This window comes from Cyanistes caeruleus, chromosome 1, assembly GCF_971803275.1.
Source record: "Cyanistes caeruleus chromosome 1, bCyaCae1.hap1.1, whole genome shotgun sequence".
Lineage (NCBI taxonomy): Eukaryota > Metazoa > Chordata > Aves > Passeriformes > Paridae > Cyanistes > Cyanistes caeruleus.
In genome coordinates this window covers 111,457,435-111,476,573 of record NC_141701.1, presented here as the reverse complement: position 1 = coordinate 111,476,573, position 19,139 = coordinate 111,457,435, and the positions used below count along the sequence as shown (strand labels likewise).

Here is a 19,139-nt window from a genome sequence, read left to right as displayed (position 1 = left end):
GAACAGGTAAGCACAAAATTGCTTCAAGAACAGTCCACTTCTGGAGTAAGAAGTAGAGTCACCAGGGGTCTCATCTGAAGCACATAAATTCCCAACATTTTATTTTCTGGACTGTTTAGTTTAAAATACAGAAGGTAGATATTCTCAATTTGCTCTGTGTCTTACAAAAGCACAGAATTAAAAGTGCTTTACTAAAAAGATTTTAAGTGAAAAGTGACCTGGCCTGATTTGTAACACAGAACTAAGAAAAGTAGTTTTCTTCAGCATTATATTTTATACTCAACAGATTCAAGCTAACCAAAACATATCTATCCAAAATACATCTATACTCCAACTTCCTATGCCAAATTTCCATAACTCATCAGTCTTTAAGAAAAATGCAAGAACCCTCTTCCTACTACCTGAAATATTTTTTCATTTAGTTCCTCTGCTACAAATGTCCAGTATCCCTCTACTAAGGAAATCCTTTTACTTTCTTGCACAATGAGCATAAGAACCAGCAGCAAACCACAGCATTGTTGGTCACTATGCAAGAATACAAGCAGTCCAGTGAGATGCTCCTCATTCTAAAGCCTTCCTGTTTCCAAAAGCTGTACCTTAGATCTTCTATGACAGAAACTGTCTTTGTCCTTATTAGCCTCCCACTCCTTTCGTCAAGACTTTCAAATAAAGTTTTGCTTCACAAATACTTTTGAAATCTATAAACACTTTTGGTGTCCAAAGCATCCCAAAATATTCTCCACTTTCTAGTCATGCCCTTTTGGGGCCTTTTTTGGGGTTTTTTTGTTTAACCTGTTCTCAAATCCTTTTCTTTGAGGCTCCCCATATCAATATTATTATTAACAGCTATCAAATACTTGCTTTTCAGCCACTGCAGAGCACTTACTGTACTGATTTCCCCTTTCCATTCTCATCACCAGAAAAAAAAAGGCTACAATGAAGCCAAATTTCATCACACAGAGTTCCTCCTGTACAGAAGAACAGCAAATACAATTAAGAGTACTTCATTTTCCCCACTCAAATTTTACATTTCAGAAATGGAAGGGGACTGACAAAATTATTCATTACAAGTATTTAACATAGTTAGAGCCATCTAAGTACTATCCTTTTTTCTTTCCTGATAATTTCTAAAATTTTGCTTGCTTTCTTTGGACCACTACTAGCTGCTGTTTATTTTCACTGTTGTAACCAAGATTTTTCTCTTGACACACTAATTAATTCAGAACAAAATATACAGATACTACTCCTGTAGTAGGAGCTAAACATGGAAAGGTAGTCTGAACAGAAATTATTACTGAATGCAACAGTTTTTACCTAAGGAGGAAATATCATCCCAACTTCAGTTCCACAAAGATCAGCTTCAACTAAATGGCTGCCATTCTAAACAAGATTTTGCTATTGAAATATAGTAATTTATTACAGGCAGGAAAAAAATAAAAAAAAAGTCAGTATTAAAAAATATTATGAAAATTAATAGTGTAGAAGTGTAAGAATTAGTATGCCATTGCACAAGTCTCTGATATCATATATACTGAACAGCAGTTTTACCACCTCATCACAGTTAAATTATAGATGCTAAAAATTTAAATGCATTTAAGAAGTGACCAGAAAACATACTGAGGAATAAGTCCTTGATTGAATTGAGTATAAAAAGATGGCATCACTATCTGGCACAGGAGCTGCAAATCAACAGCAACTGTAAGACTACCCTGATCAAGTACAGTTGCACCCTTCTGAGTAGTACTGGGACACATCCATATAAAGAAACTACATTGAATTCCAATGTACAAGAATTTTGAAAGTACCAAAATACTCAAGCTACTTAATTCTCCTTCAAAAAGGGTTTCATTTGTACCACAATTCATGCCATTTCCACTTGGAAGTCAGAGAGAGCCTCAACCCATCATTTTGCTATCTTTCAAATCTATACAGTTGGTCTTTTTACCTGCCCAAAATATTTAGCTGTTTGAGGACAAAAATTGTGGACCACTAGTTCCAAAGAGATGTAAGTAACATAAATTTTCATATAATGAGCTCTCTCCATTTTAGTAAAGATGATGAAGAATGACTGCTGCTAACATCTATCTGAAGCTTCCCATAATAAAAGTCATGAAATTGTATAAAATTAAATAAGACTACATTAGTTAATACTTTTAAATACTAATCAGGACATCACATTGTATTTATTAATAAACGGTTGATTCAGCCACTCTATTAACCATGCACTTCGCTAAATTATTATAAACAGGAAAATGTTTATTAAGATCACCCAAACTGACTTAAGCCTGCTGCAGTTACTGACAAATGACAATTTGCTGCTTTTACTCAAAACCCTCTAAACATCAACCCACTAATTACAGCAGCCAATCATCCAGACTATGCTGTTCTCCACCTACTCCACTTAAAACATAATAGTTACTTCTCACTCTTAATTATTTACCTTAGAATCACTTTCCTTGTGATGTTTGGCACAGGATCGAAGCTGAGTTATCCAGTATTGTTTCTCCTTTGCATCAGCAGCTAGAACAGAAACAAGAAAATGCAGGTGATCACACATAAATCAATACTTATTTTGCACAAGAGGTGACAGGGCAGAGGGGGAAAAATTAATTATTTATTAGGATGCAGTATAAATCCTAATTTATGCTACATAAGAACACACGTTTTTCAGTGCAACACATCTAACCCTGTACTTAAGAGACCCGTTGGAAGAAATGAACTTGTGAGTCTTCTTCATAGTTTTCTCCTCCACATGTCAGCAAAAGCAGAACTATCTACCTCAAGAAGATATTTTTGTTCTAAATTTTTCATCCACTTTTGTTTTACTTGTCTATGTTTGTGAAGGACAAGGGCCACACCACAGTATTTAAACCCATAAAAGCTCTACACTCAGGTTGTCAATCAGCTACCAGACAAGCCACCAGTTCCCCAGATACTTAAGTGCTTCTAACAGAGTTCAACCAAATCTCTCTCTAAACCCATGTCATTCACATGCAAATTAAAGACACAGGAATAAAAGTCACAATTTCCCACACACATCTTTAAAAACAAGCTTTAAAAATTATTGAAGAGTTTGTCTGCTCTCAGATGGCTCCTGTGTAATATAGTAAGTCTGCTTAGGAGAGAGGCTTTTTTTTTTCTAAACTACTACAGGAATCCTCACTAAGAATTGCAATACAGAGTTGATAATTTTAGTAAATATTTTCTGTTACTTCCTCTGCTATTGAGTACCTTAATGGTTATTGACTCAGAATAAAAATTGTTTACTGATTTTAATCAAATTCACAGACATCATTCAATTAAAAGGAGCATATTATAAGCATTTGATAATTTCAAGTGATTGGAAAAGCATAATGAAACAACAAGTGTTCATGATTTCTAGCTGTGCAACTTCCAAAGCATTTTAACAGAAATTTTCTCTGGTTGTTTCTGAATTCAGTTCTGTATATGAAAGAGCAACACACTATACCACAGGGGACTCCTGCATGCTCAGTCTTGTTGGACAACTGATAAACTGATCAGAATAAAACTAAGAATAGTTCTGTTACACTGCATTATGCAATTTTTTTTTAAATAACAATTTATTTTTTATAAATTAGTTTGATTTGGAAGCATCATGCTCCATCAACCATACTGAAAACACCTTAAAATCAGAACACTGCTTTTTTTTTTTTCTTCCTTTTTTGTAAATATTCCAAAGTAACTCCTATATAACCCTATATTGTCTATATTACACTTGGGAACAAGGGAAGGAAAAATTTTACATTAGAGGTGCATTCAATTACTCCAAGACTGATAATAACATAATATCTTAGCAGCCTCTCACTGGCATTTTTCCCTTCTCTGACCCATCATCAGATTCATTACCGCACATTATCTACAGGATGGTGGCAAGGAAGAAAAGCACTAGAAAACAAATGTTATGCTGTATTATGACAGCAATGAAAGCAGCTTTTTGCTCCTTTGGAAGCAAATAAGATGCAGCATTCAATCAAAATGCCAAAGTAACAGATTACAGAAGCCACCTTGAGGTACCTTCCAGCCCAGAAAGTCTATACGTTGTAAAGCCACATGTACTTGACTCCAGATTACTCCTCCACTCTGTATTAAAACATACTATGTAATAACAGAGCTGTATAGCTACTACTTTCTGACAGCACAGGGAAGTAAGAGAAATGAGATGTGAGAGAAGAGATGCCGAAGTGGGAGTGGCAGAGAACAATAATTCAGCTGACACTGTGAGCAGCACTGTACCTCTTAACTTGTACATCTCTCCATTAGCAGAGTAGACCACTAACATGTGTGGCACTTCATCACTAGGTGATATTATAGCTCCAGCTAAAGACAAGGCTCCTCGTGGCTTTGGGCTCTGGTTTTTAGTTTGTTCATTCATGAAATACTGCAGAATTCCCGTCTCAAAGTCCAACACAAAGTACCTGTTGAAAGAAATTACAAGCATATAGTGTATCCACAGAAGTTTTCATACATTTACCCAACAAAGAGCACAGATTGATCTTAAATCAAGATTATGGTTAAAGTAATTTTTGTTATTACAACTTTATAAGGCATTGTTATTTGGTTTAGTTTTTCAGGGGTAGGCAATCGATTCCTTTATTCATAACAGAAGCCATTTCACAATAAACCAACACTGAAAGATCAGACAAACAAAAAACTAACTAGGTTGCCCAAGTGCTCTAAACGAAAGTGAAGGTATTTCAAAGCTGGTGTGTCAGCCTCAAGAGTTGAAAACATTTATTTTTTCCACAAATAAACCCATCCTTCACAACAGCACAGATCCTAAATTCCATTTCCCTCTGCAAATCTTCTATGCTATTACAAAGAACAACTATTTAACAGTAACCCTTGACCAAGAAGGAACAGACAGCAACCTCTTGGCTCACATGAAGGTCAGTCTACTACAACCCTCAAAAGACTAGAGCAAAGATCACACAAACACAGGTTATCCCCCCTTAGCTGCTTCTAAAAAACCAGCCCTAACAATCTGGGTAATCCACTAACATGGGCATTTATAATAAAAACTATTTGTAACTGTTCCTCAGATTACCACAGGTCATATGAATTTGTGTACAGTAATTCAGAAACTGATTATTCAGACTTCTGTAGCTTCATATATCCTAAATTTGCTGAAGTTACCACATTTTGTCTTAGCTCTTTCACAATATCCCCATATGTAGAACATCTCTAATCTTTCCCATCACAGAACATTTCCAGGATTCTCCTCACAGTCTGCAGTTATTGGTGGTGGTCTGCTCGTCTCTTTATTCATGCTAAATAAGCCTGGACATGATGCAGGCAGTTATTGCCTAAGATGTACAGAGTTTCAGACATTTTGTTTGGCACACCTTCCTTTGCTGCAGTTATGCTTATCTCTCTATGGCCACTGCCTTCACATCAGAGCAAAGATCAAATTCTCTTTCAATTGTTACAGATTAACAACCCTGTCCCAAAGAGTGCATCACTACACCCTTCACTGGTGCCCTGACTCAACCTCCCACAAGTACTTCTGCATCCTTTTCCTCAAGAAACAAATGGAAACCCTCCCTTTTGCAATCATGTAGCATATCACCTTCCCTCGACAGGTTATCTTCAAAACGAGGACTAGAGGAACGGCTACCACATTTCAATAGTAGTGTTAAAAATAAGGATGCCCTAAAAGGGATGCCCTAAAAGGAAACTGCCAAAATTGCATTTTACCTTACTGACTTGTATTGTACCAGTTCATAACCTTCCTGTTGTGTTTGACTTCTAAATGATTTTACAATACTACTCTTCCTCCTAAAAAGCATTTTTTCTCTTCAGGTTGCTTAGTAGGAGAAAACAAAGCGCTTAACTGCAAGGAAAAACAGCCGAACTGGAAAACATTTCTTTCAAAAGTCAGACTTGCATTTTTCACAGCAAATTTTAATGTTCCTCATTCTCATTTTTCCAGATATTCTGGGAATATCTGTTACATACTCAAGAGAGAAAGCAGAGCACTAGACAAAAGTGATGCCATGTCCCTGAGAAAACTACACTGTAGTTTGGCCCTAGAGTTAATGCTTCTCACCATCATCTCTGAGCTCAGCAGACAAGTCTATACTTTACATGCAGTGATGTTCATTCCGAGCCTGTGCCATCCTCATTATAATTTCATTGTCCTTTTATTGTTCAGGTACAAATAATTTATTTCAGCCTTTGTTATTTAGCCATTTTTAATCGATTACTACCTTGGAAATCACTGTTGTGGTTACTAAAGTACAGCTCTACAATTAACAAAAGGAGGAACAACAGCTAGAAGAGAAAAAAAAAGGAAAGAAAAAAGAGAGGCAAGAAAAAGTCTTTTCTTCTCCTATTGAGACCAAAATATTTGAGGGAAAAAGTTCCTCTATTAGAGCAGAATCTATTAAGTTACATAAACACTGAGCGCTTCAGCTCAGAAACTTCTGCATGCTAGACCAGCAAAGTACTCCCAAAATGACTGTAAGCTCCACAAAAATGGGCTTTGCATTGGCTTAAAGCTACCCCAGGGAAGGAAATCAGCCATTCGAGTATAGAATATACCTTTAGCAGCATAATGACATCAGACAGCAGCAACTTCTGCAAATTCCCAAACAGAGGTTGCATCCTTCCGCATCCTTGTTGTCACTGCTACAGCAGTAGTGTTACCTGCAGTTCTAGCCAACCACAACCTATTTTACATAGTCTCAGAAAAACAGAACATCATCACCTTGTACCTTAGGTTTTTTGTGATGATGTCTTAGAAGCCTGTAAAAGCAAGCAATGTTTCCAGTAGAAATCAAGCAGTAATTTTAGGAAAGAAAAAAGGTAACTATTTCTCACAAGCCCTCGCAGCACCCTTAAGTATTCTGCCTTCTTTCTTGTCCCAAAAGGACCAGGAACTTTTCACAAGCGTCTTGGCCATGACACTGTTCACATCACACAGAATCAAGCATTTCCTTTTCAAAGGTTATGGTTTGATGTGCAACTCCCCTCTTCACCTTTCACACAGTGGTATCACAGAAAAAGACAAGAATAAACTGCACAGACAACCACAGCCTCACAAAAGAAGCAGAGAGATAACACACTTTGAAAACTGCTAAAAGGATAGAAAAAGCTAGGAGAAGGAATAAGGAATTAAATGTCAAATCAAGCAGTGCAAGGCTTCATACAAAGGAGGTGGAGGAGGGAGGAACACAAAGAGATAGGAAAAACAGGAGCAGCTTTCAAAAACATTTTCTCGCATCACAGACCAAATGATGACCCAGTTCAGACCATCACAAAAACACAGAAGAAATGGAGACCAGTGTCTTTCATTAACTGAGGATGGAAAAGCATTACACATATAGAGCAGGACAGAAGAAAAGTGTATGTGTCCCATTTTAGAAGCGCTGTGCAACTGAATCAAAAGGACAGAGATCTCTTTTAACTTCAAAAAGTCATTTGTTCTGCCTAGCAGGGAAATAACAGCACTAACCTCTCTACAGCTGATTAATCTTGCCACCTCATAATCATCCATTTCTCTACTGGCCTTGCTCACATTCACCCATGATGTCATATTTCTGTAATTAATGACGAAATTACTGATGAAAACAAACATACTGTTTAGAGAACAGTCAGGCAGAAGGTAGCAGAGCCCAGTTACATCATACTTCTCATACAAAAAGTTAGTGCTATAGAGAAACTGTGTAACAACTGTTACTGAAAGACACACTTCCAAAAGACAGCTGAATTTTTCTGTTATTCCAAAATCAGGATAACTTTTTTTTTAAAAAAAATTAATAGTCTTTAAGAGTCTATCTAAAGGTAAGGCAGAAAATCACCATTTAAGTATATTTTAAACAGTTTTAACTGCTTACACACAGTCCAAAATAGACACGCAAAATTACAGGCAAGGGAATCCAGGCTACTTCACAAAAGAAAAGCCAATGGATTTCTCACTTCAGATACAAATCCATTCACACACTAAAAGCTTCCTGATCCTCTGGCCCAGCTTCCTTGAGATCCATCAGGATACTCCCCCTCTGCCATTCCAACTGAATGCAGAGCCATTACCAACTGACATCAATTACAAGCAAAAACATTCACCACACTCTGCAAAGCTCAAGTCTGACACTACCAGAACTGATACCTTTTAAGTCACCCAGGAGTTTGTCTGTGTGGCTTGACGGTAGTTTAATTCTCTTTTACGTCTCACATTTCAAAATTAATGCCCTCCCTGCATAAATTCTAAGTCTTACAAATTCTTCAACTATCTCAATTAAACACTTGTGTTTCACCATGTCCTTCATCTACTCACTCATTCATTCATAGCCATTAAAAAAAAAAAATTAAAATGTCAGGCAGAACATGCATGTTATGCTAGGAAGTGTAACATGTTGCCTTCTGAATTCTCAGAAGGAAAGGGTCAAACACTACTAATGAAGTATTTCAACTGGATTTGCTGCCACTAATATGAGCATTTATTAGAGTAATAATTGTAACATGTGCATATAATATTATAATAATTTATTATTAGTTCCTCGGTCAAGAAGACTTAAAAAAAAAAAGCAATGACTATGCTTTAAAGAGTCATAAAATTCTGGTAGTATAGCAGGAGATGAAAGTGCTCTACCACTAGGGTCTGTCAACAAAGAACAGCAGCTTAACAGGTCTTCCGTAAGAAAAGTTGACATTTCACCAGTGTAACAGATTTAAGGCAATAAAGATTTTTTTTAAAAAAAATTTTAAAGCCACAGATAAGTGGTACAGATAAGTATCAGAAGCATGATACAATCACATCCCAAGTAATTTACTCACCTCACTGGATCTAAGAACTTTAATTTTCCCATTTCCAGTCAAAATAATTATTTTCATATTCTCCAGTGAAAATTAATACTTTACACATTTCTATGTATTTCATCACTCAATTACACATCGTAACACGATGCACTGCTCCTTGAAGCTGTCACTTGGATACAAATCTGCAACCCAAAATTATGCTCCCAACAGAAAAACACCTCAAAACAAGTTTCTGCTTTTCTTCCCTTATTCTGAGCACAACTCAGAAACCAACCATCTGAACCCATGTTTTCACTACTCCATAATCCCAAGAAATTTTCAATGTAGGATTGCTAAATCTTTCCATTGTGTAATGCATTCCTAGCAATTTGAGTACTCCTCACACCCTTCTTTCCCCCTTAAGTCAGTTTTCTGGACCAGATTTTGTTAGCTTCCAGTTTGAATCCAAAACGTGACACAGGTTTTTAATAGACATTTGCAACTGGACAATTATAGTCCCAATAAAATCTTCTATTTCTCTCTCCATCTTCTAGGACAACCTCAACTCTTTTTGAAAGCAGCATTGTATTAATTATGTCCCTGGATTGATAGCCTACACTGAAGTCCATGCTTCATAGTTGGACTCTGTCTAATCCTGGACTTTAGGATTAAAATTGGTATGTATGTCTGAATACTGCACACTAACACAGACAAATCCTTCTTACTGAAGACAAAAATCTTCCAATTTTCCATAATTCCCAAACAATAAGATTGTTTTCATTATATTGTGACCTAACAGAGCAAGTACTTCTGGATGGAGAGGGATGCTGGGTTGTTTTTACAGCAGGCTAGCTCTGTTCCACCTTTTTGGAGATTTTTTTTCCCCAGTTACTTAACTCACTGGTGCACAGAGGAACTTTTCTTCTTGAAACACCACTTTAGGTCTTCTACAGACATCTTTTCTCCTAAGCCAGTCTCACAATACATACTTTATGATCTGCTTTTTATTCTGCTTTATCCACAAAAATGCAAATTAATTATATAAAATACATTTATTTGAAGCAGAACAGTATTCACTCAGATATAAAACCCTGATAGGCAGCATCACCTTCCCTATCACATTGGAATAGTAACAATTCATGTATTTTCCCTTCTCAGACTGCTGAATTCATCATTCCAGACAATGTGACAATGTGACAAATACAATGCTCTACTCTATACTTCAGCACCAAATTAACTATAGAACAGAACACAGCAGAACACAGCAGAAGAATTTCACTACCTTCTTCAACCACTGTTCTCAACACTTTTGAGTCTCCAAACACATTTTCCTTTTGCTCCATTCCAATCTCCCCCCAGTCACTGCCAGCAGATATTCTTCACTGATTCCACAACCCTCTAAGCGAAGATTTTCAAGAATAAGGAATCAAACTAGTCTGTAATTTTCTTCCTTTTTTATTTTTATTTTTTTTTAGGAGTAGTTTTAAACTAGGTGAGAACTGTAGGATAGAAAGTAAATTACTGTGTCAAAGAAAAGCAAAATTTATGGCTCCAGGAACTGAATGAGGTGTCACATAGACATATTTCATTTTTAGGAAACTGTATCTTATTAGGACATCCTGAACACCACATTTATACAACTGCTTCTTTTTTTCCCCTTCTACCTTGATCCATAAAATTAATGGAATTATTCAAGCCAACAAAGATAAAGCATAGCACGCACACATTCGACAGCCAAGGACTTTATTATTAAAAATTATCTCCAAAGTTGTCATTTAAAGAATGATGATCAGGAGAACATGCTCACATTTCAGTAACTCTACCATCCTTTCTGCACTGAGATTCTCAATTTATCATTTTCTAACATAAGAAAGCATTAAGAACCACAGAATTCATTAAAACCTTTACTGACTTGGAGCATCCCTGTATGAAAACAGGATTTTTAGAACACTAATTTTTCAGCATTACTGGAATTCAGTCAAGATGAACTACAATTTGCTGGATATTTTTAGATGTGCTCCGCATCTAAAATGTGGTTAAGGAACAGAGGAAGTAACCACAGCTAATAGATGAACAGCTTGTTTTTGCTGATCAGGCCCTTTATGATCTATCTAACATCCGCAGAATTCCCACACAAATAAAATATTAAGAGAAATCTCCTTTCCTGTCTTGTCAAGTCCCACCAAGCCCTCTTTACAAACCAGAGTGTCACTTCTTTCCCAGCAAAGAAACAATTCCTACTGACCAGCCCATCAGGTTATCAACCTCCGCTTACAATGACAATTATTTTCAACTGTCTGAACTCCTCTGCAGTGATGAGTGCATATGTTGCCCAGATTTTATGGAAGAGAGACTACAGTAAGGACAAACATTAAAAACTGCTTAGGGGCTGCTTTTTAGGAAAGAGGGAGGAAGAATAGGCCTAAAAATAACGTATCCATTTGTATCCATCAGGCTTTGAATTTACAGAGAATTGTGGAGAAGTACATTCATCATACTAATCTATGCTTCAGTACAACATGGCCATGCTGAGGGCTAGCAATTGCAATTTACGGGCAAACATAAACAAAAAGTACACAGTTGAGTTTGACACCATTAACAGCACCTACAGCCCATCACACTGGCTGGCTACCCAATGCTACTTTGTGCCATTTAGTAATCCTTGACACCTTCCTCTTCCTTGTTCTGAATTCATTACTACATAGCAATTAAGCAGACTCAAAGTTTTGTACTGCAGGTCAAGAGAAAAGGGACATAACTGAGCTGTTGTAATTTTAATTCTAGAAATGTTATTACCCAGCTTGATCAGGTCACAGATTAAAAACAGTGCTTCCAGGCAGGAAAACATGCTTTTCTTCGTAAGAAAAGCAACAAAGACCTAAAACAACACAAGAACAGAGTACTTACATGTCACTTCTAATGAACTGCATGTAATGAAAGACACAGTTCTATGAGATTACAAAGCAAGATCAAGGAAACACATGAGAAAACTAGTTTTATACACACCAAACTCATTCCCCATTGGAGGCGAAGGCAATGCTCTGCGTGACAAGGCTTAGTAGGTAAATTAATTCTCACCGAATCAAGTCCACAGGAGTTGTTTGCAATCATCTGGATAATAAAAAGAAGGAAGCTGACTGGTTTATCTTCTCCCAGTCCCTTTTACCTTTCCACTTTTATCCAGAAGCAAGGCCTTGCTCCTTTGAGAAAGTAAAATTACAGACAGCTACTTTGCAGTCTGTACGGACAACTGCTTCCCTGCTCCAAGTCTAAGTGCAGTATTGTTCTGTCCCAACTAGTAATAAAAATCCCACCAATAAACAAGGCAGCTATCAGAAATCAAGTGCTTCTCTTTCTTCTGTTATCCCTAAATCTAGCTAAAGTGGGCTTTACACTCAGATGTTTAGCTTTCACCTAGTCATCCTCAAGAAAATGTGAAGTAGTAGAACACATGAAGTTAGTCAAGGAATATGCTAGTTGCAAAGTACCTTAAGAATACCCAGAAAAAGAACTGTTAGAGTAATTTATTACCAAACCTGGTGAGAGTCAGTAAGTAAATGACAAAAACTAATTTGTTTTCATTTTCATAACAAATCGCCTACCAAGAAAACCCAAAAGCAAAAACACTCCCAAACCTAAATATGGTGGGGAGGGGGACACACACTCAAAACTGGAAAAAATCTGAGTTTCTTCCCCAAAATAAAGAAAACACATATTTATGTAATAAGATAATCAATCATACCTAGCTTGTGAAAGCTTTTACTCACTAATATTTGTAAATCCCTCTACTCACATTAGCAGTTATCAAAACTGCTGCTGAGCAAACAGCTGCATTATCACAAAGCTTTAAATATCTATCTCCCAAAATTACACCAGCTATGCCAGGAATCGTACTGCCTATTCTTTTCTGTAACACTAAACCCCACCAAAATTGAAAGCAATTCAGAAATATTCAACCTTCTGAAAACACATGTCACTTTTTTGCTTGACACTTTCAGTAATACATTTCAAAAGATCTGACAGGTTTGGCAAGCACACTTCACATCAAAAATTGCCAGGTGCCTAGCATCCATTCATCTTCCACTAAATACTTATAAAAAATATAGAATCAAATAAACAGCTTAGATGTTGGCCTAACATACCAGAAAATACAACTCTCCAACAAACTAAATACCAAATCTGAAGGAAAGTAATCAAAAAGAAGGCAGCACTGCAGGCAGCCACTGGGAAGGCAGCTGCTCAGAGCACTAATGAGTCCAACAATGACTGACACTACCATGTATTATTCTTTCAAAAGCCTCTCCTTCAAGTAGAGATGTGCACACACACAGAACACACTTCCAAGATGGTAACAGATGAAGATAAATCAATAACGAAGTGAGATTTGACCAAGGGCAGTTATTTTATGGAGATTTCTTTCTGCTACTTGTCATATCCTGCAGGAGGACTTCATGGATTAACTAGAGAAGATGTGACCTTTGCTTGGTCTTTCTGCTACTTGCTATTACAACATCCACAAATGAATCAAATATATTCATTTGACAGCCTGGTTCTCATGAAACATAATGAGAGACTCACAGCAAATTCAGTCACCTAACATAATGCTCCCACACCACACAGTCTCAGAGCCTGGAATTGCTGGTTTTGTATTAGCATTACCATGCAACACATTTTAAAGAAAATCACACCCCACTAAATTAGAGTGAGTCAGCCAGATCTAAATCACAGTTTTATCTCAAAATACTATCATCTGTAATCCAAATTCTCAACAATTTGCATCTACTAGATTTTGGCAATCCCAAACACAAACACCCCTGAAAAAGGCTGTTGAACAAAAAACTTACATTCAGTTGAAATATCCCCACAACCCTCTCCTTCACCTCAGCAACTAGAGCTTGCCCTCTGACCTACATTGCTAGAAGGTCATAAAATGTATGAAGGAAGCAGTAAACCCTCACAGAGTCACACACCCTGTGCCTAATACACACTATCTTCTAGTGGCTGCATCCTAAGCTTTATTACCACTTCCCTCTGTTATAGATACATATTATATTGTTGGCTTTTCACAAATATTAAAATAAATGTTATATGTATAAGATTAGAAAACTTTGTTATATTAATATAGTTCCTTCTATTTCTGTTATTGATGAAACTTAGAAATAGTAGTATAACATACATATATGTTGAGCTATGGCATAGTATTAAAACAAAAACTACTTTTGTTTGTATAACCCAAAGACTGAAAAAGATGGTCAGAGACCCCCCTTCATTCTTAGATTATCTTGTCCAGATGAGGACAGCAGTAACCATAGCTCTAGGGGAGGAATTTACTGCATTTCTGTTATCAGGGAATGTAAAACTCGGTGGAGTCAAGAAGATTGACTTATTGAAAAGGGGGTGAGTCAAAAACTAAACAAAGAAACATCCAAAACTTAAGAAGAATGTTTAAATAGTGTATGAGAATTTATGAATAGGTAGTAAGATTCTGTTTTTAAGGGACAATCCTTTGTTAGTAAAGTGTGCTCTCTTGGCTGAATGCAGAGACACACAGCTGTATCTGTATGCTTTATTTTTATCTCCTAATTATCTTTTTATTAAACTTCTAAATTCTATAAAAAAAAAGTGAACCACGTTACTTTCACACTGGTGTACCAGTGATGAATTGAGCCCTTATTCACAGAGGTAAAGTTGGTTTATGTTTCCCTGACCTGTACCCCCAAACTCTTCCCCTCTCTTCTCCAACAACTTGCATTCCTCACTGGTAAGAATTAACCCAGCCCTACTCTTACTGAATATTATGTCCCATCTAGGAGAAGCACCTTCGGACATCTGTAGATTTTGGAGCTCTCTTTTGCTGCCAAGAATTACAGATCATATACAGAAAAGCACTCAGCTATGAGAAAACCAATATGACCCCGAGTTTTTATGCCAGACCTGATGTTAGTTAGGATTTCACCTGGAGATAAAATACTTTCAGGGACTGAAATATTAATGAAACAAACAACAAAGGCACAGGGAGTGACCCTAGACAACAGCACAAACACTGACACTGAGAAGGAGACAAGCACTGGATGACAAACCAAGAGTTGGCCTAACACCTCCAGGCATGAATATCAGGCAAACTATTAAGGTAATCAGACCACAAAACAGACAGCAAAGACTGCAAATAGAAGTAGCTCAAATTACAAGACTACTCTAGCTTCAATTAGAGTAGCTGTAGAGTAGTTCAGCTACTTTCAAGTACTGCTTTTTGCTCAATATAACAATGAGAGTACAGAAATTAGGAGTATCATTCAAGTAATATCTTAAGCCAATTACAGAGACAAAAGGAGTCTGTTATCTCAGCCCAACTGGCCCTATTTGGCACCAGTCTCCACATCAAATGCCACAGAAATTATCTATGTAGGTAAACCCTAATGTTCCTCATGGGTGAATACAGTCCCATATTCAACAATAATAGCCCACAGAGGTAAGTCAGGCATCTTCAGGGAGTTGACCTCCACATAAATAATAAGGAGTAAATGTCAATGCAAGCAAAATGGCCATTGGAGTTCATTCAAATCCATTTTTACTACTTACTGGAAACCAAGGTTGCTTTAACACACACTGTAAAAACTTCAGAGGAAAGACCTGCAACTCTATCAAAAATTCTATTCTACCACCTGCATCATTTTGTATATAGTAATTATTGAACTAAATAGCTAAATCACTGAACTATCTTCACTATTACTTCTCTCTTCCCTCATTTTTTATTTTTGAACATGAAACATGAAGGTTTAGAAAGGATTCATAAACTGTCTTAGTAAAAAGATGTCACCAATCTGAAAGTTCTCAATAGAAACATGTTGCTGAAAATTAATCAGAACAGTCACATCGTGATTTATTGAGACAGAACATCAGTTTTACTACAACCATTCTGCTGCCAAAAAGCAGGAGACAATCTAGAGAGGAAATGAAGTGGAGGGTTGAAGGAGCAGACAAGTGGAACAGTTTGGCAATGGGATGTGCCAAAAGGTTTTCATTAAATCTACCTAAAATTAAATAAACAGAAGTCTGAGAAATCATTTGACACTTTAGTCTAAAAAAGCACTTCAATATCTACACTTCCAATCACAATACAGAGCAAAACACTCTCCTGCACCAGATTATATGTACATTGAAAATTGAGGAGTTTTGCTACTTCTCATCAATTTCAGAGATATTTAATTCTGTTCAAGTTGCTGATATGAAATTCTAAAGAATGTAACACACCCCTGGAAACTAAAACCCTTTGAAAAACTTTATTTAATCTTATTTACATTTTATGTAATCTCCATGGATGAAGACTTAGGAAATCAGCACAGACATCCTCTTATCATTGCTTCCATTCTGTATGAACAATTCCATTCCAAAACTACTTTACTGAAGAAAATACATGAAATAGCTTTGGTATTTCTCAGTATATATATCCTTCCTAATCAGTTAAATAAAGGGTGAAAAAGAAGGTTAAACTTATGGTATGAGTCCAACTTATATCTCCTATCTCCAATCTCCAATCACTTAGGCTGAAACATGTTTACAACACAGTCCACAGCAACAGTGCAAAATAAACAAAATCTCAATAAAGTGTTACATCACATAATTGGGCAAAGTGAAAAAAGCAGCCCTTAAAAAGCACGCGTGAAATCAGTTGTAAATTCTCTCTCTCCCTCCTCAAGGAAGAATTACTGACTTGCTCTTTAAAAACTTAGTTCAGCTGAACTAGCTTTCCCCTATTTAATGTCACGCAGAGCTCCTTCTCTGTCACCTTCGCTCCTCTGTCCCCATCACTGCCCAGTAGCAGCGACACATCCCAGTACAGCCAATCCAGGAATGCGAGCTGGAGGCAGAATAACACAGCCCAGTCAGACTTTGGGTAGGAGGGAAACTTTGCAGAGTCATGCATATGGCAAGAAAAAAAATAAAATAATTCCTCTGCAACTACAAACATCACATGGAAACCACTGCATGGTCAGTATTTTCAGCTGTAGGTCTGTGTGGATACACTTGACCCCAGGCCATAATTTAATACAGGCTGACTAAGAAGCCACAGGTCTCATGCCCTATGGTGAACCTGTGAGCTGGAAATCTCCTGACTCAGGTACAAGGGAGTGAAATTGCCTCAGGAAAAGTATTTCAAAAGGTGGTTTCAAAACCCAAAAATGCAAGTAACCAAAGTACATAACAAGATAACAGCTCAAATGAAGACACCCATCTGGTTTACACTATTGCCAAGCAGCCAACTGCCAACAAAGTTCACTTCTTCAACTATTTCATAAGTATTCCTATCAGGATGGATCCATCTGGAGCTCCCCCTGAACTGCAGCTGAACTGCCAGGTGTCTCTCCCCTTGAAGAGGGATGCCTCTCAAGGTTTAAGATCCCTTACTTGACCAAGAGATCCTTGCTTACGCAAAGCAGAGAGACCCCTTATGTGTGACAGATTCTGGGAGACAGACTGATAGCATGCTGAGTTATCTCTAATGAAACACTGCCAATCCACATAGCTGCTTAACATTATTACAGATATTGTACAGATAACTCCATTACAGATCAACTTTCCTCCAAGTCTGAGACTAAGACTGAATCCAACTCCACATATATCCATAACAAGTTAAGAAAGCAAGGAGGTCCCCTCTGAACATTGTGACTTAACATGAGGGCCCTCCTTTCTCTTCTCATCCCTAGTCTACATCTGAATCATTCTAGCTTGATTCTATTTCAACTTTCCTGTGTTTTTATTCCATTCAGTAATTAATAAGGTGAACCTTGCCATCAAGCTTATTGAACCTTGTTAGACCATTGCTAAACCTTTATTTAATTCCCTCAAATTTATTTAATTCCATCAATTTATTATTCTGTCTCTGTAAAATGTATTGCTGCTTCTCTCTTTTGAGTGAGGTGTATAATCTACTCATCCACAACAAGGTCACATGAATTTGTGATTGTACACAGCAGTCCTGACTTGACACCACAGAGGAGCTCGCTCACTTGTTACCCCATTAACAATTTTCAACTACCCCAAATTCCTGGCAAATAAGCTCTTACTCAATTAGGTGCAACTGTTTTCTCCCATGCTGAAAACACAGCCTGGGAGAAAACAGCCCAAAATAACAACAACTACTTTACTAATAAGACTCTTAGACAGTCAAAAAAAAAAAAAAAAACATCATAGTAAGAACAACTTGCACCACTCAGCACCAGCAGTCCTGCCAAATTAGTTTCTGCTGTGCTCACATTTTAAAATGACAACACCCCTTTCTTCAGGAGCCTCCTACATTGCATGACGTGTATTTCTGTCAAATCCCCTGTTGCATCTTACTGAGTGACTGAGAAGAGTGGCTGATCAGCTGGCAGGTAAACACTTTCAAATAAAATTTTATGTTATTCTTAATACAAAAGCAATCAGTCTACTCTACAAAAATCAAACTCACTAGTAACTTTTTTAAAGCTTAACAATTTCTGCTGTCATTCCCATAGTTACAATCACACTACTATTAAAAACAATTTGAGAATTGCTGATCTAATCCACCCACACACACAAAAATAACTCCTTTGCCATAACCGAAACTATGAACTTTTGAGCTATGAATAGCTATGAACCAACAGCTTAAAATGAAAGTTTAAATTCCTCTCTTTTGAAATAAACTAGTACATGGGTATTAAAGAAATTAGTCCAATAATGACAATATTATAGCAAAATCAAATTATTTAAATATGCTGACAATGTCTCTGCTTATCAATGGCATAAAGAAGAATGACCTGCCAGGAAAAGATAAAACTATGGAACAATTAAATTACTTAATGAGACAAATAAAACATCTCTTAGAGTCTGCTTCTAGTTCAACTTCAGATTTTGATAGTCTCTCAGGTCAGGTTGGTGCTCTCCCCTCTAGGTAAAGGTAAAAACCAATATTAAATACATCAAAAACAGCAGGCTTTTTTCCACATGACAGGAAGTAACATTAAGTTGTGAGATATCTATTAGACTTGAAGTTTAATGGTTCTAGTAACAGCTGAAACCACAAATCTTACTTTTAGTGTCCGAACACTTAGGCTACATTTTAAACTTCTTCATGAAACTCCACAGCCATAATAATGAAATGCTACAGGGAGATTTGGAAGAAGGAAAGTTGTTACAGCTAAACCATTTCCTCAATTAGTAGATATAACCAGTGTTCTCCTTCAGTTACTAGAAGTCCACAGCTTTAAAAAACAGAAGTAAAATTACTCAACCACACTAATTCCTTTCCAGTAATGACCTAGAATTTATTTCAATGTATTTCCTGCAAGTGTAGTGTAAAGACTTCTTCCACTTAGCTTCTTTCCTTGTCCCTAATTATGATTAAAAAATCAATTGTGTGT

At 36.8% G+C, this 19,139-nt stretch overlaps 1 protein-coding gene across 1 annotated transcript in view; it reads right to left on the bottom strand.

The window, feature by feature from the left end:
- The window catches only part of OSBPL10 (oxysterol binding protein like 10), a 113,620-nt gene that overhangs the window by 78,309 nt on the left and 16,172 nt on the right, over window positions 1-19,139 (bottom strand). The window contains exons 2-3 of the mRNA XM_086850557.1: window positions 4,255-4,436; window positions 2,441-2,520 (exon numbers count right to left, since the gene is read on the bottom strand). Coding sequence (XP_086706683.1) covers window positions 2,441-2,520; window positions 4,255-4,436 — 262 coding nt within the window. The remainder of the gene's footprint in view (window positions 1-2,440; window positions 2,521-4,254; window positions 4,437-19,139) is intronic.